Genomic DNA, 25,338 nt, shown 5'->3' with positions numbered 1-25,338 from the left:
TTCCAAAAATAAAACAAATAATAAACTGTTGACCTTTACTGTGTTCATATCTGCTTTTTAAGCACTGTTTTAAGACTGGGCAAAATGACTCCTCCGAATGCCTTTCTGATCCTCAGGCTACAAACTAGTGGCTTCCCTCTGAAATATGTGGTGACCTAAAACACCAGAAACCATCATGTATAGGACAGTATAGGCTAATTCTAACTGGTCACATAGAATGAGGCTACCATATCAGCATTCAAGAATGTACTAGATGTCTAAATGCCAAAGTGTGACTGTTAGTCATGCATCTCTCCATCTGTGACTTTCTGTCTCTTTGCCTCCATGGCTGTTGTGTGAGTATATTAGCATGTTCTGCAGTGATGTGTCTTGAAGCTCTTGTTATGGTGAGTTCCCTGGGTCTTCACTGTGTGAGCTCAGTGATTCAGTACTTTTACCCATCCTGATTCAGACGAACCAGTGAAGCCAGAAGTGCTCTGAAAACTGTGAAAACCAGTGTCACTTTCATGTCTGTTTAATAATGGACTAAACAGATGCAGTCGTGCCAGCTGAGCGATTTGATACTTTTGATATCTAGGGAACTGTGCTGCAGTGGTCAAACAAAACATAAGGAAAGGCATCAATTATTCATTACTAGGCAAAATATTATAGTAGTGTATTCAAGCTGTGAAAAGAAAACAGCTAAAAATAAAGGTAAAAATCTTAGGATGCTTCTTGCTGCATCTGAGGGTATGACTCCTCAGTAAATCATTGTTGTTGTTCTCCACTGAGAGGTTCAAGAGAGGGATTCCCTATGATAAAGTGACACCACGTTCTGACATATACACCACTTCCCCGTCCCACAGATAAAAATAACAGATGAAAGCAAGAGAAACAAACAGAGAGACATTATTTCAAATCTAAAAGTGACACTCTATTAATGTAGGGACTGATATCAAACACATGGGAACTCACAGCAGAACTGCGGCATGGATTTACTCCAGCTACATGCAGATTAGTTACAGTTTACACACAATTTGTAAGAACCAGCCTGGAATTTAAGAGTTTAATTAGAAATGACTTACTATAAATGTATTGTTATAGTATTATAATATATAACTATTATAATAATAACAATTTGAAACCACTTATGGAATAGAAATGACACTCTTTACCATCTTTACACCCTGAATATCAAAGTAAAAATGAAAAATTCTGTCAATAAAAGAGAGCTTCTGGAAGGGTGAGGTTATGGTGTCATCAGCTGGATGAGGAGTGTGTGCTCTCATACAAAGACAAGCTTTCAGCATGCCAGTCAGAGAGCATTTACGTCAACTTACCACCACCACGTCTACTGGGAATACCAGAATAACAGCAGTAAGAGAGATTCCTCTGTGCAGTGTGTATATGTCAAATTTCACTGATCCACAGTAAAAGTATTGAACTTGTGAGACATAAATAAATGAGAAATAAATGTTGCACCTTACAATTAAAGATGAAGCATGTCATTTTGACTCATATATCTAATTGGCCAAAATAAATGACTTTGACTTTACCGGTGCACTTAAATCACAAGTAATTTTTTTTATGTTGTGCTAGTCATTTTAGACATTTGGTTACAGAACAAATGGCTCTTATGAACTGATTCTTGTTAGTGAATCAAAAGCATGACCGTAATGAGACTTAGTAGCTTACAATTGACAGGAGACCTAAATCAGCGTAGTAACGGATAGTTTATATACTTACATTTTGTCATTAGTACTTTATAAATATGAATGACAACTATGCCATTAATTTGTTCTTAAAGGGAACATTATACTTTACCCCAAAATAAAAAAATTGTTATTTATTCATATTGCAAGTTTATCTCACAATTCTGACTTTTCTTAGAATTCTGACTTTCTTAGAATAGTGAGAATTAAACAATTGCAAGTTATAAAGTCAGAATTTCAAAATGTAAACTTGCAATTCTGAGAAATGCAGGCAACTGTGATATAACCTCACAGTTCTGACTTTTTGTCTCAGAATAACATTGCAGTTGCGAGTTACAAAGTCAGTATTGTGTGATATAAACTCGCAGTTGTGAGGAAGAAAATCAGAATTATAAGATATAGGCCTAAACTCATACTTTTAACTTTTTTAACAGAATTGTGGGTTTTTATTTCAGACTTCATAACCCAATTTTAAGTTACATGTTAAGTCAGAATTGTGAGATAAAAACTTGCAATTCTGAGAACAGTCTTTTTTTCTCTTCAGAAATGGACACAACTCACAATTGCGAAAACAAAGTCAGATTTGCAAAATATAAACTCGCAAGTTGTGAGTTTATAACATTTATTCAGACTTTATAACTCGCAATTCTGACTTAATTTCTCAGAACTGAGTTTATATCTCGCAATTCTTACTTCATAACTCACAATTGTGAGTTTATATCTCGCAATTCCGACTTCATACCTCTTAATTGTGAGTTTATATCATGCAATTCTGACTTTATATCTCGTAATTGCAAGTTTATATCTTGCAATTCTGACTTTATATCTCGCAATTGTGAGTTTATATAATGCAATTCTGAAAAAAAGTCAGAATTACGAGTTTATATTTAAACTTGCTATTCTAAAGTCAGAATACAAGATATAAACTCACAACTTTTTTTCTTACAATGCTGAGTTTATATCTTGCAATTCTGACTTTTTATCTCGCAATTGCAAGTTTATATCATGCAATTCTGAGAAGAAAAAAAAGCCAGAACTGCGAGTTCATATAACAATTATGACTTAATTTCTCAGAACTGCAAATTTAAATCTCGCAATTATGACTATAAAATTTATAACTCAAAATTGTACTTTTATGCTGCCTTCATGTGATATGGGAAAGATGATGCTTTCCACTTGTGAAGTGGAAATTACCAGTGTGTCGTGTTCAGGTGCTTTTGTTGTCGTAGTGAAGAGAAACATGGCGGACTCGGAATTTGTCCTCACATGCTATTTGGGTAAAAGTTTTAAAACGGTTATAAACTCTCTAATACATCTGCTACAGGAAGAAAAGGATGCATCAAAACGCAAACGATAAATGATAGGCTGTATATCTTATTGATCATGAATAGTATGTATTTTTTATAGACAATACAAACTAATGGTTCTGTTTTAGCTAGCCTATATAAGTTTTTATATAAGCCTATATAAGTATATATATTTTATATAGCCTATATAAGTTTTTTTTTACTTTTAACATCATAGAATGTTTACCATTCAGTATAGTTCCGTTGCTGTCCGCCATGTTGAAAGGTCAAAGTTTATCCCATCTCGGCAACTCGGGTATCATAAAAAATGTCAAGCTTTCCAGTCGAAATTACAACGTGAGTGGGTGTTCATGTGCAATTTAGATGTCGGATTTTGGTATTTACCATAATTACGATAGCACATGAAGGCAGCATTATATCTCGGAATTCTGAGAAAAAAAAGTCAGAATTGTGAGTTTGTATCATGCAATTTTGAGAAAAAAGAATTGTAAGATAAAAAGTTGTAATGAACTTTTTTTTGTTCAGTGGTGAAAACGGGTTTTCATACCAAATAACACAAACTTTCATTGTATAAAAAAGAAAAAGGTAAATAAAACCCCACCATTTTTTAAAAACATCTTTTGTTCCACAGAAGAAGAAAAGTCCCACATGTAAAGTGATGATGCATAAAATGTAAATTTTCGAGTGAATTATCACTTTTAATTACTTAAAGAATTGTTGATGTAACCATCAGGGAGCTCAGATTTAAAAAACAAAAAACAAAAAAAAAAACACTGGAATTGCAAAATTCTTAATGGCTCAAACTTTTGACTCCAGAAGCGTTAGGCTCTTGCATCCTCTGCTCAGAAATTACATCTGGCAGCTCAAGGTTCAGGTCATTCGTACAGCCAGTTTTCTTTCATATGATATTGATTTTCCTCCTGACATCAACGTGCTTCCTCCCATGCAAACAACGGCACGGAATAAAGACAGCCGTTGTAAAGCACACAGGGAGAAAAAAACTTCCTAGTAACAGCGGATGAATTCCTGAGAGCGGAGAGAGGCACTCATCCCCAGAGCTCCGCAACTCAACAGGCTGTAGTTAACATGGTGTTCAAAGAGGCTGATGTCACAGCGTGATCTTGCTGCTTGCCCTCTCCATTGCCTCCTAGTGCTCTGCAGGGATAAGCCCAGGGGCTTTGCAGCGTGTGAACGTCGCCCTGTGTCTGTTGCACTTAATAAGACTTTCAACAGGAGTCTGAAAGTATCCAACAGGACATTTTGGGGTGATTTAAACAGCGGGATGTCCTCTTAACAGGCGGCTCCATTTATAATTGAAGCGGAGAACCTCTGGATGTCACTTCGCGGTCCACGTAAACTGTTTTTAGAGGGCACTTAGACCGCAACATGCTCCATTTGCCTTCAGGTCGTATGACACATACCAGTCGCTGGAAGGAAATGGTTCCCAAAGCACACCTATTTATCCTAAAGGTGGAGATAATAGGCACTTAGCGAAGTTCAGAGTTAACACTTCTATACACTGATATTACGCCTGATTGAACAATTACAGGCCACAAAGCCGACTATCAGGCTAAAAATAAAGGGGGCGAGAGCAAACAAAAGACTAAATATATTAATAATTCCGGTCTCCTTGACGACGCTCTCTCTCTCTGCAGAACGCCCACACAGGCGTGCTGAGCTCCGGGCCGATACCTTGTGCGTTTCTGAGGCTTTCGGGGCATTCTTTGCTTCTCCCGCTTTCACCTTAAAAGCTCTTTGACCAATCTCAGCAGTCAGGTTACGGCTGCATTAAATTAAAGGAAACCACCTGCATTCATCAGAACTGGATCATCATGTTTCTGAAAGCTTCTTTGTATAATACGCCCATAAAGATTAACGGATTCATCTGCTGTTTTTTCTTAAGGCTTGACCAGAAAGCAGCAGGTACGACTGGAGCTTTTTTTTGTAGATATAATTACATTTTCAGGGCCACATGCTTTTTGAAAAAAAAAAAAAAAAAAAAAAAAGTGTAATTTCATAAAGCCACCCCCACCTCCCTCTTCACCTGGGTAAGTACCACAAACATCTTCAAATCCTGACTAAAGATGATATTGGTTTCCAGGGCAACCACTTATACTTGCCACACACATTGTGCCAGAGCGATCATCTGCTGCGTATCCATGCAGTACTATCACGCTGAATATGTTTCATTCGTGTTTGTGCACGGATGAGAATTTCAGTCCTGTGCGTCAGTAGCACTTATAAAATGTTCCCTGACTTCAGATGTTGTCAGGAAAGCATCTAAAGGACCAGAATGCACCTCAAAACATATGGAGAAAGAGAGGCATGATATATATTTAATTGTATACATAAGTGATTTGAGAAGTCTTTCCTATGTGAATCTCATGAAAGTGTGTCTAAGTCACATTTTAGCCCCCAAAAATTACATAACAAATAAAGCCTTTAAGATGTTTTGCATTTGGACTGTTATTTTTGGACTGTTTATGTTTACTTTATTATTGTAGTGAGGTAGACAAATTGTTTCTTTTTCTTTTGTGTAAATGTAATTTTTCTTAATGGGTTAAAAAAATAAAAAAATAAATACAAAAAATTAGTGGTGGGCCGTTATCGGCGTTAACGTGCTGCGTTAACGTGAGACTCTTATCGGGCGATAAAAAAAATATCGCCGTTAATCTATTTTCAAAGTTGGGTTGGGAGCTGGGTCTAAACTACGCAAGATATGATGACTTTCACCTTGATATTTTAGCGCGGATGACGTATACCTAGTCGAATTGCACTGTAGGGGGCGAGAACGAGTCTTCAACTTCTGTGAAATTACCACATCAAATGAGACGTGCAAACATGGATGCAGTTATGAAGCCGCTTCAGGGCAGGTGCGTTGCTAGACCCTTTTTACTGGAGCACGTGAGTTATGATTAACTTTGATAATCCCGAAATAAAGACATTAAACTATATGCAACAACTGAATTGACGCTTCTAAAAGCAACGCAGTTTAATCGAAGACTATGCACGCATATAGGCTATCCATGCCCGTGCGCGTCTGTATATTTAACGGCTACGCGCACGTCGTGCAGCCTTTTGCGCAGAAGTACTTGGTTACACAAGTTTGTATAGGTAATTATGTTGTAAATGCAATTGTCAAGCAGTTTGTGATGCATTTTGGAAACAGGAGATGAGCGCCTGATCTAATGCGCCACCTGGCCCGTTCTCGAAGATTTACTTCATTATTTGTCATTATTTGGGTAGCACACCTGAATGCCTTCAGCAGAATTCAAATTAGCCATTTTAATCTAGATTAATCTAGATTAATTCCAAGATTTAATCTAGATTAATCTAGATTAAAAAAATTAATCTATGCCCACCCCTACAAAAAATACAATGTAACGTTAAATAATATCACCTTTTTTCCATTATTGTAATAAGATTTTTAAAGTGGGCAAACATGGAAAAAAAGGCTTAAATGAATAGTCCGCCCAAACATAAAAATTTGTATACAAAAAATAATAATAATAATTGTCAGGAATATGTCTGTGTTTTGTCCTGTTCTGTCATGTTTTCCAAGTGTTTTTTCCCCCCATGTTTCTAGTTCATTTGGTTTAGTCCTTGTTCTCCCCCTTTTGGTTTAGTCCTTTTGGTTTAGTCTTGCCCATATTTGTCTTTCCCCCTCGTCATCTCGTTATCTTGTTTGTGACCACGCCCATGTTTCTGTGTATAAAGTCTGTGTCTGCTCACTCCCCAGTGTCTGTCGATGTATTGTTACATGCGTTCATTGCTTGCTCCCGGTTTTTGTTTGTTTGTATTTAGTTTCAGTGTTTTGTTTAAATAAACTGTTTATATTCATTTAATCCGGTTTTCCTGCTTCATCTCCACTCCTCCACTCAGCCAGATTGTGACAATAATAAAATAAAAAGAAAATAATGCAGGTGGAAATACATATTATATTAATCTGTAAATAAGTTAAATAATACCACCTTTTTTCCAACATAGTAATGAGATTTTTTTAAGTGGGCAAACATAAAAAAAAAATAACAAAGGCTTAAAAGAACAGTTCACCTAATCATAAAAATTTGTCTAAAATAAAATATAATAAAATAAAATAAAATGACAGGTAGTAATTGTTTCTTTTTCTTTTGTGAGAATTCTCTTTTTTTAAATAATTAGTAATAAATATTATTTGCTCCATTTAAATAAGTTAAATAATATCACCTTTTCCATTATAGTAATGAGATTTTTTAAGTGGGCGAACATTTAAAATAAAATAAAATAAAATAGATATGTAATAGATATTAATTTGATCTGTTTAAATTAGCTAAATAATATAATATTTTTTCCATTATAGTAATGGGATTTTTTAAGTGGGCAAACATTAAAAAAAAACTTTTAAAAAGGCTTAAATGAATGGTTCACCCAAACATAAGAAATTATGTAAAAAAAATAAAATAAAATGAAATGACAGGTAGTAATAGATATTAATTTGATCAGTTTAAATAAGCTAAATAATATCACCTTTTTCCATTATAGTAATGAGATTTTTTAAATGGGCAAGCATAAAAAAGGCTTAAATTAATAGTTCACCCAAACATAAAAATGCGTCTAAAAAAATGTAATAAAATGAAATAAATAAGCAAATATGATAGGTAGTAATACATATTAACTTGACCCGTTTAAATAAGTTAAATAATATCATCTTTTTTTCAATTATAGTATTACATTTTAAGTGGGTATTCATTAAAAAAACTTGAATAGTTCACGCAAACATAAAATTGTCTAAAATGTTCTCAACCTCAGGCCATGCAAAGATGTAGATAAATGTGTTCTTCAACAGATTTGGAGAAATTTAGCATTACATCACAGGACTTGCATATAAAACGTCTTGCTGACAAATGTTCTACAAACACGTATCACAAAAGCTTTTTGCTTCACAAGACATTAATTAATTTATTGGAGTCATGTAGATTATTGTGATGCCTTTATTAGTTGTTTGGACTCTCATTCTGACGGCACCTATTCACTACAGAGGATCCATTGGTGAGCAAGTGCTAAATTTCTTCACTTTTTTTGACGAAGAAACAAACTTTTATATCTTGAATGGCCTGAGGCTAAGAAAATTTAAAGCAAATTTTCATTTTTGGGTTTTCGGAGTAATATATACAGTACAGACCAAAAGTTTGGACACACCTCCTCAATCAGGTGTGTCCAAACTTTTGGTCTGTACTGTAGATATGAATTCAACTGAAAAAACTTGTGAAAAATATCTTTCAGGTGGTCAAATAGCAAATAGCAAATAGTGGAGCTCTGCAGCCACCTACTGGTAAAAGTTATTTGTAGTTATTTTTTTTACTTTTAAAACTGGATTTTCCAAAAAGATGGGCAAAAATCTTACACTAAACCATGTGAAATTATCCATGTTATCCCCATGAATTAAAGTTAGAAATGTGGGTCTTTTATAAAGTGAATTTTACATAAAAAAGAAGTTTTTGTATAAAAACCTATTTAAAAAATATTAATTTATTAATTTATATATATTTAAAAAATATCACTAACCCACTGAAAGCTGCACAAATGTAGAGTAAAAACTTTAATAAACAGAAAAATATCCAGTACAGACCAAAAGTTTGAACACACCTTCTCATTCATTTGAATGAGAAGGTGTGTCCAAACTTTTGGTTTGTACTGTATATGTATATTGGGACTGTGAAATGCTGTTGAAAGGTTTGGTGAGATTCACCCCCCTGACTGAACACAGAACAGCAGCAGTATATTGATTATGTCTGAATGCTTTTGATTTCTGAGAAATATTCTGCTTGCTAACAGCACATTTTGACAGGGTAATTTAATACCGCCTGCGCCAGGCCCTCCTCAAGAGAGGCTGTGTAAGCAGCACGGTCCGCTAGATGCAAATTGTATTTAATTCATTTTTATGGAATAGTGTTATATTTTCAACACTTTTCCAAGTAATCTTGCTGACAGACGTCTTGGAATGGGATACTCCATGCCATAATTCTTGCACTACAGCTCTACTCTGTGACTGTAATGGCATTCCCATTCCCCCGATTTTAAAAGAGATGAGAAAGAGAGAGAGAGAGAGATGCTCTGGTACAGTAAAATGTAATGTACATAAGGCAAATCCTTTTTACTCTAGGCACTGGGCTTACCCCACTGACAGCATGAGAGCTTTTAGTCTTTAACAGCCCTGTCACTTCCGGTCTGAAGACAGAATACAGCTGCATGCACTGACATCAAGAGCACAACATTAAAAAGCAGACCTTATTAGACAGTGGATCACATTTCAAGCTAAAGCTATTTGGGTAGTGCATAATGTAATACATTTCCATTTAAAGAATCCTACGATATTGCTTTTTTAACTCTGGTATGTAAGGGGATTTTTACTAAAACAGCAACTGTGAGGAACGGAACATAAACTTGCTTTAAAAAATGTTCCAGGTTCAGTTCAAGTTCAACTAGAAAACTGTTTCAACTATTGGTAAAACAAACAAACAAAGATTGTGCTCACAGTAATGCATTTCAATTGAACAATGCACTAATACTTGATTAAACATTTAAGTATGTCCATAAGGCTTCACATTATACATGTTTAATATTACTAGTGTAGCTGAATGACCAACCTTGTTTTAGCAAGGTTATATCCAATCCTTCGATTTTTACAACCACTTAACACTTGGAAATAGAAAGAGATTTAATATACTGTATCTATGCTTAAAATGCTGTTTACATTGAACAAATTCACCCCCAAGAACATATAACCATAGATTAATCTACCTGAAACAATAACCACACCACTAAAATTATAATTTAGAGAATTTTTCAGCTCAAACTACAAATACTTTAAAAGAAAAAAGAATATTTTACCAAATAAAGCTTTAAATTAGTTAACACCCACTGAAATTTAAAGCTTGTTTTGAAGTCTAAACATTACTTTCGAAAACAAATTTGTTTAGACACAGCTAAATTAACTGACTTAGACACTATTAAAATTGCTGAAAAAATGAAAATAAAAAATGAAATAAAATATTAATATTACACTGAAGTAAAAATGACTACAACTAAAACCGAAATAAATAGAATAGAAAATATTAATATTTAAAAATATATAAATAGAATTATTTATTAAAATAAGTAAATAAGAAACCTGGGTTAAATACATTATTTTTCTTTTGTGCCAGTTCTAATTTTTCCTGAGGGGTTTCTTTACATTGTCTAAAAATAAATAAATAAATAATAAATTAATACAAATACAATAAATTACTATTAATATTAATAGTGAATAATATGTTTTTGTTAAATCATTATAGGCAGTAATAAATATTACTTTGATCTGTTTAGATAATATCACCTTTTTTTACATTACTGTAATGAGATTTTTTAAGTGGCCAATAAAATTTATTAAAAATAAAATAAAATAAAAAGCAAAAATTATGGGTAGTAATAGAGATTAATTTGATCCCTTTGAATAAGTTAAATAGTATCACTTTTTCCATTATAGTAATGCAGTTTTTTTAAGTGAGTAAACATTAAAAAACCTTTTAAAAATGCTTAAAGGAATAGTTCACCCAAACATATAAATGTGTCTAAAATTAAAAAAAAATAAAAATAAATAAAATAAAAAATGATAGCCAGTAATAGATATTAATTTGATCTTTTTAAATAGGTTAAATAATATAATTTTTTTTTTCCATTACAGTAATGAGATTTTTTTAAGTGGGCAAACATTAAAACAAAACAAAAAAAAAACTGAAAAAAGGCATAAATTAATATTTCACCCAAAAATAAAAAAATTGTCTAGTATTATAAAATAAATAAACAAATAAAGGCTTAAATGAATAATTCACTCAAAAATAAAAATGTTGCCTAAAATTCTATCAAACCCCATCCAAGATGTAGATAAATTTGTTCTTCAACAGATTTGAAGAAATTTAACCTTAAATTGTCGCTTCTGGCTAAAATACCAGTCATAATCCATCAAATGTCCACCCTCTGTTGTCCTCTCACATCAAAATCCACAGACACATTTGTTTAGAACTGTTTTCATTTATAAAAGTTGCTTCATCTGTGCATGACTTTTTCCACTGGAGAAAGCAATATTATGGACAGAGGACTTGTATATAAAACATCTTGCTGATAAATTAATTACAAACACTTTTATCACAAAAGCTTTGGGTTAAACTTTTTTCAAATGTTTAACCCAGCCTTCTGGGTAGTTTTATTTAACTCAACTATTGTTTAAAAATTACTATTTGGCTGGCTTAAAATGAACCCAAAAATCAAGCACATTTAAAATCAAACACATAATTACTAAAGTCATTAACAATCATCAAAATGTGAACATATAATAATAAGCAATTTTTAAAAAGTTTATTATTTAATTTTTTTAATAATTCAGCTTTTTATAAATGTTAATTTCCAACCCACTTTGTGTTGATTTAACGCAATAAATATAGTTGAGTTAAAGAACACTTCCTGCTAGGTCGAAACAACTAAATCGCTGGGCTTGTTCTTATTTCACCCTGCACTAGGTTGTATTTAACCCAGCATTTTTTAGAGTGTAATAAATTAAAAAAGCACATTACTAAATTACTGAAACTTAATGAAAATGAAAACTAAAAATATACAGCTAAAATCCGATTTAAAATATTAAGAAATACTACAATAATATATAAGCAGTATTAAAATACTGCACTGTAACTTTCGAAGAACAAACTTTAGTGTATGATATGATAAGATCACAACTTGCCACAGTAAAGAATGATTCTTTTAGAGCTTGAATAAAAACCAATGAAGATGTTCAGAGGAAACCCTGGGAAAACAGCAAAAAACAAGCCTCTGGGGTAAAAATCTGGAAAGCATCTCAGTGTAACAGTCTTGTCTCAGACTGCATGCTTGAATGCTGTGGGGAAAGCACAAATTCTCCTGTAATGTCTACCCATGTCACTACAGAACCACTGGGACTGTTACTTTTGTCATATAAAGTGACGAGGAGACATTCGAAAAACATCCACTCCATTGATTTCCTCCTTCTTGGTTTCATTAACACATGCACAAACTAAAATCTTGATGTGTTTCATGTCCGTATCTGGCACGTCAGTCTAGCTAATGAGGTACCACAATTTAACGTTCAGCACGCACACATGCGCACACACTGCCTGCCCACCTGACACTCTGCGAGAGCGAGCCTCATTGCCATGGCAGCCGGCTATTTATACACTACGCCACACAATCAGGCCTTGTCACAGTCAACAGGGGTGTAAGAAAAGCCGTGGATATGTCAGTCAATCAGGACACGTTTTGCTGTGACTCACTGGCTAATGGCAAGAGTTAACAGGTTGGACTAATCATGGCTGGATGAGGCAGTTGTGCAATTCTGTCACTATATTACCTCTATCAATCCATCACACACATCACATACAGTTACACCTGGGCTTTAACAGTCTAAATATCAACATTTGAGCATCATTTACTTCTTTCTTTTAGACAGGAGAAATACTGACACATGACTCCATTGAGGGGTCAGGATTTGGTTAGTGTGGCCCACTAGCCTATATTTGCTGTAACCAAACATATTTTAAACTACAGGTGCATCTCAATAAATTACAATGTTGTGGAAAGTTCATTTATTTCAGTAATTCAACTCAAATTGTGAAACTTGTGTATTAAAAAAAAATCAATACACACAGACTGAAGTAGTTTAAGTCTTTGGTTCTTTTAATTGTGATGATTTGGCTCACATTTAACATAAACCCACCAATTCACTCTCTCAACAAATTAGAATATGGTGACATGCCAATCAGCTAGTCAACTCAAAACACCTGCAAAGGTTTCCTGAGCCGTCAAAATGGTCTCTCAGTTTGGTTCACTAGGCTACACAATCATGGGGAAGACTGCTGATCTGACAGTTGTCCAGAAGACAATCATTGACATCCTTCACAAAGAGGGTAAGCCACAAACTTTCATTGCCAAAGAAGCTGGCTGTTCACAGAGTGCTGTATCCAAGCATGTTAACAGAAAGTTGAATGGAAGGAAAAAGTGTGGAAGAAAAAGATACACAACCAACTGAGAAAACCGCAGCCTTGAGAGGCTTGTCATGCAAAATCAATTCAAGAATTTGGGTGAACTTCACAAGGTATGGACTGAGGCTGGGGTCAAGGTATCAAGAGCCACCACACACAGACGTGTCAAGGAATTTGGCTACAGTTGTTGTATTCCTCTTGCTAAGCCACTCCTGAACCACAGACAACGTCAGAGGCATCTTACCTGGCCTAAAAAGAAGAAGAAATGGACTGTTGCCCAGTGATCCAAAGTCCTCTTTTCAGATGAGAGCAAGTTTTGTATTTTATTTGGAAATCAAGGTCCTAGAGTCTGAAGAAAGGGTGGAGAAGCTCATAGCCCAAGTTGCTTAAAGTCCAGTGTTAAGTTTCCACAGTCTGTGATAATTTGGGGTGCAATGTCATCTGCTGGTGATGGTCCACTGTGTTTTTTGAAAACCGAAGTCACTGCACCCGTTTACCAAGAAATTTTAGAGCACTTCATGCCTCCTTCTGCTGACCAGCTTTGCAAGATGCTAATTTCATTTTCCAGCAGGATTTGGCACCTGCCCACACTGCCAAAAGCACCAAAAGTCGGTTAAATGACCATGGTGTTGGTGTGTTTGACTCACCAGCAAACTCACCAGACCTGAACCCCACAGAGAATCTATGGGGTATTGTCAAAAGGAAACTGAAAAAAAAGAGACCAAAAAATGCAGATGAGCTGAAGGCCACTGTCAAAGAAACCTGGGCTTCCATACCACCTCAGCAGTGCCACAGACTGATCACCTCCATGCCATGTCGAATTGAGGCAGTAATTAAAGCCAAAGGAGCCCCTACCAAGTATTGAGTACATATACAGTGAATGAACATACTTTCCAGAAGCCCAACAATTAATTAAAATGTTTTTTATTGGTCTTGTGAAGTATTCTAATTTATTGAGATGCACCTGTATATACATAGTGTCTGTGTCTGGATTGAAGATTACAAAGACACAAGAGAAAAAAAAAAGCATAAGTCAACAAGGAACTATTCCACATTCAAACCTTCAAACATTTGAACTATATAAAAAAGGGCTATTCAAGCTGGAATGTTGAAGAACAATACATTTTTAAGGCAACATAAGGTTGAGGAAATTCAAAATAACTGACATTCCTAAAGCCTTTGGTGTTGTCAGCCACACTTACAGAAGAATCTGTTCTGAACACTCCAGGGGCTTGTTATTGAAATTAACCAAACACAAAATGAAAGCTGCTTCATGTGACATATTGACAGTGTAAGGTCCCGTTGAATATTTATGTGTGTGCCTGACTATAAATGTCAGAATTGAGCTTAGGGTTGTACAATTACAATAGCATCCGGTAAATGTAGTAATGCACCATCAACAACATACATTGTATAGTTCACAAGAAGAAAATCTACAGAATATGGCTTTTTTGTCCTGATTTGTGTTATTTTGTGGGCTATGTTAGATAAGGTTAACAACTGATGTAAGCTGTAACAAATTGTTAAGTTAGCTTATGTCAATACCTCAACATATTCAAAACCCTTCTCAAATTCACTCACACAAACTAAGCACGAGCATTTCAGCACCATGGACAGTGACATTTGCATACATTGGTCTGCATGTAAACTATTGGTGAAAAGATTGAAATAACATTTTTTATATAGAGCAAAAACATTAATAGTGTGAAATATTATTAAATTTAAAAAAATATATATATAATTTTTTTTTAAATATATTTTAAAATGTTATTTATTCCTGTGATGGCAAACCAGTCATTACTCCAGTCTTCAGTGTCACATGATCCTTCTTGAATCATTCTAATATGCTGAGTCGGTGCTTAATAAACATTTCTTATTTATTTCATATTATTATCAATGTTAAAAATAGTTCTGCTGCTTACATTTTGTAGAAAATGAAACACAACTTTGCAACTTTTTATCTAACAATTCTGACTTTTTTCTATCACAATTCAGACTTTTTCTCAGAATAGCATGATATAAACACACAATTGCGAAAAATAAAGTCAGAATTGCAAGATATAAACTCTGAATTCTGACTTCTGGTCTCGCAATTGTGACTTTTTTCTCACAATTGCAAGTTTATATCTTGCATTTCTGACTTTATAACACGCAATTGTCAGAATTGTGAGATAAAAGTCTTTTTTTAAGAATTGGACTTTATATCTCACAATTGCAAGTTTATATCTCATAATTGTGAGAAAAAAAGGCAGAATTGCGATATACAAAATTGCATTTGCGAGAAAAAAGTCAGAATCGTGAGATACAAACTCGCATTCACGAAAAGAAAATATCATGCAATTGTGAGAAAAAAAGTCAGAATTGCAATTTAGATCAGAATAAGTCAGAATTGTAAGATTAAAAGTCACAATTACCTTTTTTATTTATTATTCCTTGGCAAAAATGGGATTCTATATAAAAAGGTTTGGAGTAAGATTTAAAAAAAAACTGAAATTTATTTGACAAGGATGCATTAAATTGTTTAAAAGTCAGAGTAAATATATTTATAATTAAATATAATTTTCAAATAAATGCATCAATGAATCCTGAAAAAAACATTATTACAGTTTCCACAAAAATATTAAGCAGCAAAAACGGTCTTCCACACTGATTATAATAGAAGCATTATTAAGTTAACACCAATAATTTATAATAACTGAGCACCAATACTGATAATCAAAAAATGCTTATTAAGCATCACATCAGCATATTAAAATGATTACTGAAGGATCATGTGACACTGAAGACTGGAGTAATGATACTGAAAATTCAGCTTTACCATCACAGGACTAAATTACCTTAATTATTTGAATATATTTTAAAATCTATTCAAATAGAAAACAGTTCTCTTAAAGTGTAAGCATAAGAGACTTCTTAATAAACATTTAAAAAGTATTTATTTAAACTTTTGATCACTATTGCATCTATAATCCATTTCCCTTCTTAACTTTTCTGCACATATGAATGCAAACTAAAACACTTTTTTCCTCTCTCTGCATTTCTATATCACACCAGCAAACACGCGCTCAACCAAATCACTTCAAAGATAATCTCAAGAGAGATGAACTGTTCCATACAGCCCGCATAAGCAGTCATGTACACAGGGCGAAGTGTGTGCGCCGACATGCACGGATATGCCTGTACCGGTAATGTTTCATATTGCTCTCTATTCCTGTCACTCCCTGGATGCTTAACTGTCTCACAGAATAATAATCACACTGACTGCTGTAATCCCTACTGTGCACAGAGGTTTCCCTGATATCCCCACTGTGCTGGGCTGCGTTGAGCTTTGCTGAGCTGAAGCAACCCCCGCCACACACATACACACATCCTCGTCCTCGTCCTGCCTGGATCACTGCTATTAACAATACGGGCCATGTAATCCTAATTTGTATCTTTAAAGAAAGCTAATCCATTGTACGGAAATAACTAATCTGTAAAGAGCAAACACCATTCTTAGGCGGGAAAATCCTGTTAGCGTCTGCTTGATTACCTTACCATTAGACTTCCCCTGCAAAAGCACTCTAAGTTCAGTCACATGGCTAACCTCATCAACCGGGCTAATGTCTGCAGCACTGTTGATTTCAGCTACAAATTAAGTTAATATTTCATGCTGACAGGGTCAGTTTTACTCCACGGGAGAACTAACGCTAAATGTGGCTATGGTGAATTATTCACATACCTGATAAGACTAAGCGTGGCTGTGTTTAATTATTAATGGTCTTAATATTGCAAAATGCACTGATCAATGCGTCTCTACAGTGAGTGGGAGAAGTGAGTGAAAGGAAAGATGTGGGCAGAACATTTGGGCTGAGTGGCACTGCATTACAGACAGCTCCAATCAGAACAGCACACATCTCACATGACAACAAGTGCTGGATGATGCAATAATGAGTTTGGAGTTTTTTTTACTCACAGATAAAACTAAATCAAGAGTAATACAAGCTAAAAGCTTATTAACCTGGAAAATCAGCCTAATTTCAGAGACAAATATTTAAAAATGAGAAACCATGCCAGCTATTAGGGAAGTTACCGCCAACTTTTTATTTCACAATTCGGGCTTCCTCTCAAGTTTATATCTCAGAATTCTTTTTTTTCCTCACAAGTCTGAGAAAAAATTTCCTAATTGTGAGATATAAACTCAGATATAAACATCCGTGACAAAAAAAGTTGCAATTACCTTTTATTATTATTCTGGTGCAGAAAAAAAATAATTGTGAGATGTAAACTCACAAATTTTTGGAATTGGGATATATAAACTCAGAACTATGAGAAAGTCAGAATTCTGAGTTTATATCTCACAATTCTTAATTTATATCTTGCAATTCTTAGAATTCTTAGAACTGTGAGCAAAAAAAATCTGAATTGTGAGATAAAGTCAAAATTATTAAATTAATTTCATTTCATTCTGTGGCAGAAACAGGCTTCCAAAAGATTTTTCAAGTTGTAAGAGTATGATTTTTTGTGATTGGGCGGGTGTGACTTCCACTGCTCTGAGATCCAGCGGACGTGTTTAAGGGTAATCTAGGATTAGTGCACCTTGTTCAAACTCTCACCTTTAAAGGTAAGACCACAGTGACAGGCATCAAACCTCTAGCACACATATCCTCTAATTTGACACAATGGCAGGGCAAATCAAAGCTTATCTGAGAACAGATTAAGTCTTCAAAAAATCAAAAAGAGTCAAAAATTGAAAATAAAGTGCAAATAAGTTCATTTTGAAGCATAACTAGTTGACAGATATGGAACAATTTCATCATGTCAGTGTCCATCAACTTTACAACTGTACAAACACAGGTCCAGGTGACTGATGATCACTTCTTGTGTCACAGTCAAGCTGTGTCTTTAGCATATGTGCCCATCCCCTTGTGGGACTCTAAGCTGACAGCATCCTCCAGTCAGTGCCTAGGTGAGAGGGCTAACCATCTGCATATTCATGACTATGAAATGGACACAGTCACCATGGAGACAACCCTGTCTCATATGCTGATGTGGACATGGACCGCTGAGGACTTTTGATACAATGTTTCTGACAGGTATAATCAAATCAGCATGAGTTCTACAGTCAAAATAAAATTGAATATAGATAAACAAATCATGCTGGATAAACAAATGCTCCAAATCAAACTTTTAACTTTTCACTATCTGTTAACAAACCGTAAACACTGTAATACACTCAGTAGTTGCTTTGACTGGCAAAAAATACACTGATAAAGTTTCTAATTCTGAAACAAGTAGGATATCTTTCAAATCATAATAAAAGTGAGCATCTGACACTGGAAGTGATTTGCTGGTGCTGATCTGCACTACGAAAGCATTAACATGATGAGAAAACACCACATCCTCCACAATGGCAGGATTTTAATATTAAAAACACTTTCCTTACCAGACCTTGGCACTAAAACAGATTGAGCAAAGCTCTATCACTCACAGGCAGATGAAACTAAGCTATGAGATTTCAGCACCATGGACAGTGCCATTAAAAGCTCCTTCTGGTACACAGAATCACAGGACATGTCCAAAGGTCTGCTACTTATCAATAGTGCAATAAATAATTAAAGATATAAACAGACATACCATGTTGACCTCAGACACCATGTCTATGCTTGCCACATCAATGCTCATGCCAACTGCGACCGGTGCACCTTAAATGAGAAGAGAAACTTAATCTTTAAGTTCAATGAAATTATTTATTAACCTATATCAGTCTTTAAAACTATTTTGAAAAACTTACGTAACCTTAAAAGTATGAAACAATGACGTGAGCAAACATCATACCTCCAAAGTCTGGTCGAAGACGAATGTCATAGCCCTTCAAAAGCTTGTCCACGGTCTCTTTGACAAAAGACATGTTTCCTGGTTCATTGGCGCTGAAAAGAGATAATAAAGAAGGTTATTTCCATCATATTAAAGCCCAGGAGGTCTACGCTCCCGCGCCATGGTCTCCACCAGCTCTTCTTACCTTTGAGCACAGCACATCACTGCCACAATTACCGGTAATGAAAGAACACCAAACAGCCTTCGTTTCTGTATTCCAAACATTCCTTATACTCTTTCAGGCAAGGAATCGAGCGACAAAACGGACGTTGTAAGGTTTCCTTGCGTAGGTAACAGGTTACGTTATTCCATCAGTGGGTCTTTGCTAAAGAACTCCAATTACTGTCAAACGCGCGTAAACAAATCGCTGCGATCCGGGTTTTCGCTCTCTTGCGGAGACTGCGTTATTTGGTTAGGTGCTCGGTAAATACAATGCATTTTGCCCAAGACACTACCGGAGCTTGCAGCAGGGGAGTCGGTGTTTGGGGCTCAGCCAGATCTCCATCCTTCGGTTTTTACGCCCGTAGCTGTGCTGTCCCGAATCTACACCCTCTGCTGAAGTCTCAGTCTTACGCCTCTTTTTATGTTTCAGCTAAAAGCAAAGGACGAGTCAGTTGACTTCTTGTTCACATGTAGCCAACAAACGCCTGTTGTTAGGTGTTCGCTCGGGAAACCGTGAGAATTGGAAACTAAAAAATTGAAACTGAAAGTTCGGCTATTGATTCGACAACTGATGACCGACTCGACCGGAGTGTGATGAAATTGCTATGGGAGCACGAGGACTTCACTATAAGTAAACTGGTCACGTGACATTCCACAAGCTTCGGCGCGAACGCGTTTTGTTACTGTGTAGAGCGGAGTTTACTGAAAGAATTCTTTCAACATGTCATTCTAAACAAAAAACATAACTACTCTATATGTCGTTTTTGAACGAAAAACGCGTGGTTTCGTCAGGTTCATGATCTAGTTGAAAAAGCGTATACGCTTAAGTAAAAGTTGAAAGGAACGACTGGGAGGGGTTTCCCCTCTGTTTAACTCATCGTTCATGAAGAGCAATAAAACGGTAAGTATTTTAGGCGATTTATTCATAAACAGCTCCGCTGCTTTGCCATTGTTGCTGGTGGGTGTACATTTGCAATCTTTGTAAGGAAGAAAGCAGCCTACAACAAATCCTCAAGGATGACTGAGTCACGACTTCTTGTGTTGCAAATTCATCATTTTCTGGTCAAATAGACATCATTGATGGTTTCTTACCATGACTTGAACACAAAAAGTCAGAAACACAGGTTAGGGGAGGGGCCATAGAAGTATTGATTCCTTTAATCAACAAAATTACAGTAATCACAGAAGTTTGAATGAGTATTGGTGAGGAAAAAGTCAAACTTGCAAGTAGATAATCACTAATATCACTTTTATTATAGATGTACGCGACACAAATATAGAGGGTTTGCACTTAGGTCACGATTTGGTCAGTTTCCAGATGCACAGCCATATTAGCAATACTGGGATGTAAACAACAGCGTGGATTGCACGGTTAATGTACTACTGAACCATGGACAAAATGTGTGGAGGCTGCTAAATCATACAGAGAAAGACTTAGTAAGCAGGAAAGGGAGCAATGTTTTGACAAACTAAAGTTAGTAGGTGGTGACGATATGTACAAGCAGGATTAATTAAGATATTACCCTAATATTTCACCTACCTAAACCGGAAATTATAAGAACAAACATGAATGTTGTTAAGATTCTTGTCCTGGAAATCCTGGTTCAGTTTGGCCACCCACAAATGCCTTTTGTTCCTCAGACAGTCTTTTGCATTCTTCTCTTTGGTTTGTTTTAACTTTTGGCTGTTTATAGTACTCCAAATCTTTTTTCCTGGTCTGACCGATTAGTACAGCCCAAAGCATGACAATAATTGACCATTTTCAGCTGCAATAATCAGCAAAATATGCGGGTTTTGTTCGGTTCAGTGGCATTGTTTACATTTAGTGCCGCCATTATGGCCGATTGATGACGCGTTGTGAAAACACTCTATAGCACAAAAGCTTAGCAATTGCATTCTGGGTGTACGAAGTTGCTACTCAGCTCATTCCTTCCATTTGAGTGTTATGGACAATAGTATAGTAATCTCTCCCTCTCTCGTTCTGAGAGGATCATTTCAGCTGCATATATCTGCTACAGCAAGGTATGGTGGTATCAAATGGAAGTGCTTTCGAATTTTATTAGAACATTACATTTATTAGGACATCTGTACTGTACCTCTGCGTGCACGCGCACGCATACTAATAGTGATAAACAGAACATCATGTGACAGAGTGGAAGAAGGATAATTCTGCTTTATTGACACCTTCTGTGATATAATCAATCTGATATATTACTTGTTCTCACCACCACTCCCCATCAATGGATATTAAGGCTTCTCCATTTAGCCTCTAGACAATTTTATTATACATAATCAGATTTTCAGTGAGGCTTGACAGTCTGCTGGAGATTAAGCACAAGTGTAATGGCTTCTACCAAGCTTTAAAAACTCATTAAACTAATCCTGTTAATTTGACCTGTGTTCAAAAAACAGGTCTGCATTGTTCCGACTGAATGGAAAGGCTGTTTACGAGAGCTGTTGGTGGATTTGACACAGTCAGTGGTTGAAGTTAGTGGCCTTCTTAAATCCCTCATGCTGCATTAAGACTGTAGTGTGCGGACTCATGCCGCCCTAATGCTTTTACAAGCAGACGCCGGATGCAGAGGGATGTGGCTGTGCTTCCTGGTACTGTTTCAGAAGCTTTATTCCAGAGAGAGGCGAGGGTTGAGACTCCACTAAGATGTTATTGGATGCTTGTTCTTCTTGTGTCCTCAGGTACATACTGTTAGTGTAGCAATATTTAGCTTTTGAGTCAGTGCCTGAAAAAGTGTTAGGACTACATTAGTCTATAATGATAGATATATTCAAACCCTTCTCATTTTTTATTGATAGCAAATCTTGTTTAATCTATTTTAGGACATTGGTTCTGTCTGTACCAGGGTAACCATTCATTGAATGTTTTTTAAATTCCATGTCAGTTTCTGAGTTTAAATGCAGAATTGCAATTTGAATTTGAAGGGAAATGGAATTAAGTCCAGCTTTATACAATAGATATGGCTTCAATAACAGAAAAGTAACAGTAAATTAAAATAAAATTAATTGAATTTTAAATTCATAACAATAATGTTAAGAAAAGTAAAGTTTCAATGTTTCCACTTTCAATATTGACTTGGCAAAACATTGGTTAAAAACCAAGTTTCAAAGTAGACTAACAGAAATTTGTATTTGATTTATATATTGAATCAAATATAGATAGATAGATTTATATATGTAATTTTAGTTCTTTCGATTTCATCGTATTTAATAAATAACTTTTTACAGAATTTCAGTGTTGGCTTGGCAAAACATTGAAAAAATTATATTTTCATATTTACAAAAAAATGTTTGGACCAATGTGAAAGAGCACTACATTTCCCAGGATGCATTACCTGCATTGATTTTTTTATTCAATTGAGCACATTTATTTTCCCTTTATTTCATTTCAAATTTCAGTTTTAATTTCTCTAGGGCATGGCAATTCAAACTCATGAACTGGAAAATCATTAATTATTCAGTTCTGAATATTTTTTTTGCGACAACCCCATTCCATACAGAACTACAACTTAACATCTTAGAATTTGTGTACTTTGTTCACCTCAATGTTGGGATTAATAGAGTATAAATTATTCAATATTGTTGCAGAAAAAATGTTTCTGGGAATTTCTTTGTAGCCATACATACAGGGAATGATTTTGAAGCTTCTTGCAGCATAGATGTTTATGAAGAGCAGATACTATAAGGAGAGAGATGGAAAGCGAGGGTAGCTCTGAACAGCACTTACCCACACACACCCACATCCCATCATCCAAACAAAGCACTCCACTCACACATCATCTGCAAATGCAAAGGCTCCTCAGTGTGTGGGCTGAGCAAATGGCACCAAGTCACGGTCACACACCAACCCAAATGCTGTTAAAGCCTTTAAAGTAACACTAGTCAAACAGGCTGTGGGAGGACTGGAACCTTTTACTATGATCCCTGTCTCTGCCTTTAAAATGACTGGTGTCCTCTGACCCCTCTAATTGTGAGGTATAAGGCCATGTCCGCAAGTTCACAAGGCACTTTGCTTTATTTCGCCCACTGGACTATCAAAGCGGTTTTTTGATCTACTGTAGAGGTGAGGCAGTATCGCTAAAGGGGGGGGAATGAAAACATGGTTGTACTGGCTTCCATTGAAAGGGTTTTTCTTTCCATTTGTGTCAAATCGCAGATGCAGAAGACCTCTCTCCTCCACACGCCCCCGCCACCCCCTCCAGATTAAATGGACACAAATAAATAGATCCTCTGGATGGAGTGAATATTGCACTGTGCTGAATGAATAATGTATGTACGTGGCTGACATTGTGGGTCTGATTTGTTTTAGATTAAGACAGAACTCTGCAAATTCATTCATAATACCTATTGACGTATTCAGACTCTTGCGATTCTACGGAAGAGATGTTACAGGAATAGTTCACCTAAAAATGAAGATTTGCTTAAAATTTACTCACCCTCAGGCCATTTGAAATGTAAATGGGTTTGTTTCTTCATCCCAACAGATTTGAAAAAAATGTAGCATTATCTCACTTGCTTACCAGTGGATCCTAGGCGATGAATGGGTGCTGTCAGAATGAGAGTTCATACAGCTAATAAAAACATCATAATAATCCACAACATGATTTCAATTAATAACTTGTTAAGTTAAAAACTGTTAGGGTTAACCCTAACTCTAATGTTTTTGTTATTGTAAGAAACAAATCCATCATTAAGAATCATTGCTTCTGGCCAAAATACCAGTCCATAATTCATAAAACAAGTTCTTCAGTCCATCCACTGTATTTCTCTTACATCAAAATCCTCCAACATATTTACTTGGAACTGTTTTCACGTATGAACTAATTAGACACTTTTTCACTGGAGAAGTCAATTTCATGGATATAGGAATCATATTTTAGCTGGAAGCTGTGGTTTTAAGTTAAAAACATCTTAATGATGGATTTGTTTATTACAAACATGCAGCTTTTCATTTTACAACACTTTAATTGATGGATTGGAGTCACGCTGTGAATTACTGTGATGATTTTATCAGCAGTTTGGACTCATCCTGACGGCACCCATTCACTGCAGTGGATCCATTAGTGAGCAAGTGATGTCATGCTAATTTCTCTGAAATCTGGGTGGGTAAATTCTCGGTAAATTCTAGTTTTAATTATTGGGTGAAATTTTCTAATATGCAGTAAACAATAGTAAGTGTAAAATGTTATGAAATGTAGTTTTTTATAATAAACAATGAGTAACTTACCTGGTGTCATAGATTGCAAACAGCTTTTTATTCCCATCCACTGCATTCCTGCAAAACAGAGGGAGGTGATGTTACTATTCCCATTATTCAATGCCATGTTACTAATTTTAAAATGAACACATTCTGTAAACAGTTGTGATGTTTCTGATTCTGTCTAGTAAACCATATCCAAATATATTACTTTTAACATGTCTTGAGTTCAAATTGTATCATTATGTTAATCTTTTTTATTAAAGATCTGTTTAACGTGCATATACAGTACACACACGCACAACTAGATCAGGATTATCAGATGCAGGACACAGGTGGACTGTAGAAGTAACAGCTGCTCTCGTGTGAAAATCTCTGGAGTCCACATCAATGAAGTCAATCAGCAGTCAGACTAAAGCGCTTCAAAAATGAATCAATCCCCAAAACATGACTCCAATATCAGATTATACCTACACAACACAACTGTCTGTACAATCTTCATGAACAATTTCGTCCTAACGGATACGTGTTTTTTTTTCTCAATAGCACTGTGACCATTAAAGCCAACCCAAAGCAGATGTTTAATTTACTCGCTTGAATCAAAGACTTTCTTCGGTTCTCTTGCTGTAAACCAATGGGACGTCTTCAACATGCATTTCTTTATTCTAGTCTAGATATCCAAAGTGAGTGTGTTTTACTGGAATTCTTTAATACACATGCTTGTTTTATATTTGAAGTTGAAGTGGATCAGGATTTTGCATAATCGAATAGCACTGTGCCACATTTTTTCATATTTTTCTGTGATGTGTACGACATTTAAGACATGTCCCAGATGTCCCGTCAGCCCAAATCAGCATTAGGGTGTCATTTAAAAAAGAAACTAGTTCAATAAGTTCTTCTCACTTATGCACAACATGAAATTGGAGCAGGTAGAGCTTTTTAAGGTTTTCATTTATCGACTGAAGCACTGCAGTGATAGTCAGCATCAGAAAAAAAAATGGGATTAGAGTTCCCTCTGATGGCTGTCCTCATTACTACTTGCCTATTCTGTTTCTTATAAAACAATAATCAATTTCACGCAAACCATT

General features: G+C 35.4%; 1 protein-coding gene across 2 annotated transcripts in view; it reads right to left on the bottom strand.

The window, feature by feature from the left end:
• The window catches only part of gabrb3 (gamma-aminobutyric acid type A receptor subunit beta3), a 97,000-nt gene that overhangs the window by 42,896 nt on the left and 28,766 nt on the right, over positions 1–25,338 (bottom strand). The window contains exons 2-4 of one of the 2 annotated variants that reach the window (XM_073851305.1): positions 24,281–24,328; positions 18,841–18,932; positions 18,640–18,707 (exon numbers count right to left, since the gene is read on the bottom strand). In XM_073851305.1, coding sequence (XP_073707406.1) covers positions 18,640–18,707; positions 18,841–18,932; positions 24,281–24,328 — 208 coding nt within the window. Of the gene's footprint in view, positions 1–18,639; positions 18,708–18,840; positions 18,933–19,024; positions 19,811–24,280; positions 24,329–25,338 lie in introns of those variants that run through there. The other variant, XM_073851306.1, reaches the window with a different exon arrangement.

This window comes from Garra rufa, chromosome 12 (genome assembly GCF_049309525.1).
Source record: "Garra rufa chromosome 12, GarRuf1.0, whole genome shotgun sequence".
In the NCBI taxonomy this organism is placed as follows: Eukaryota; Metazoa; Chordata; class Actinopteri; order Cypriniformes; family Cyprinidae; genus Garra; species Garra rufa.
Note: the sequence above shows the minus strand (reverse complement) of the source record. Positions and strands in the feature narration are given on the sequence as shown.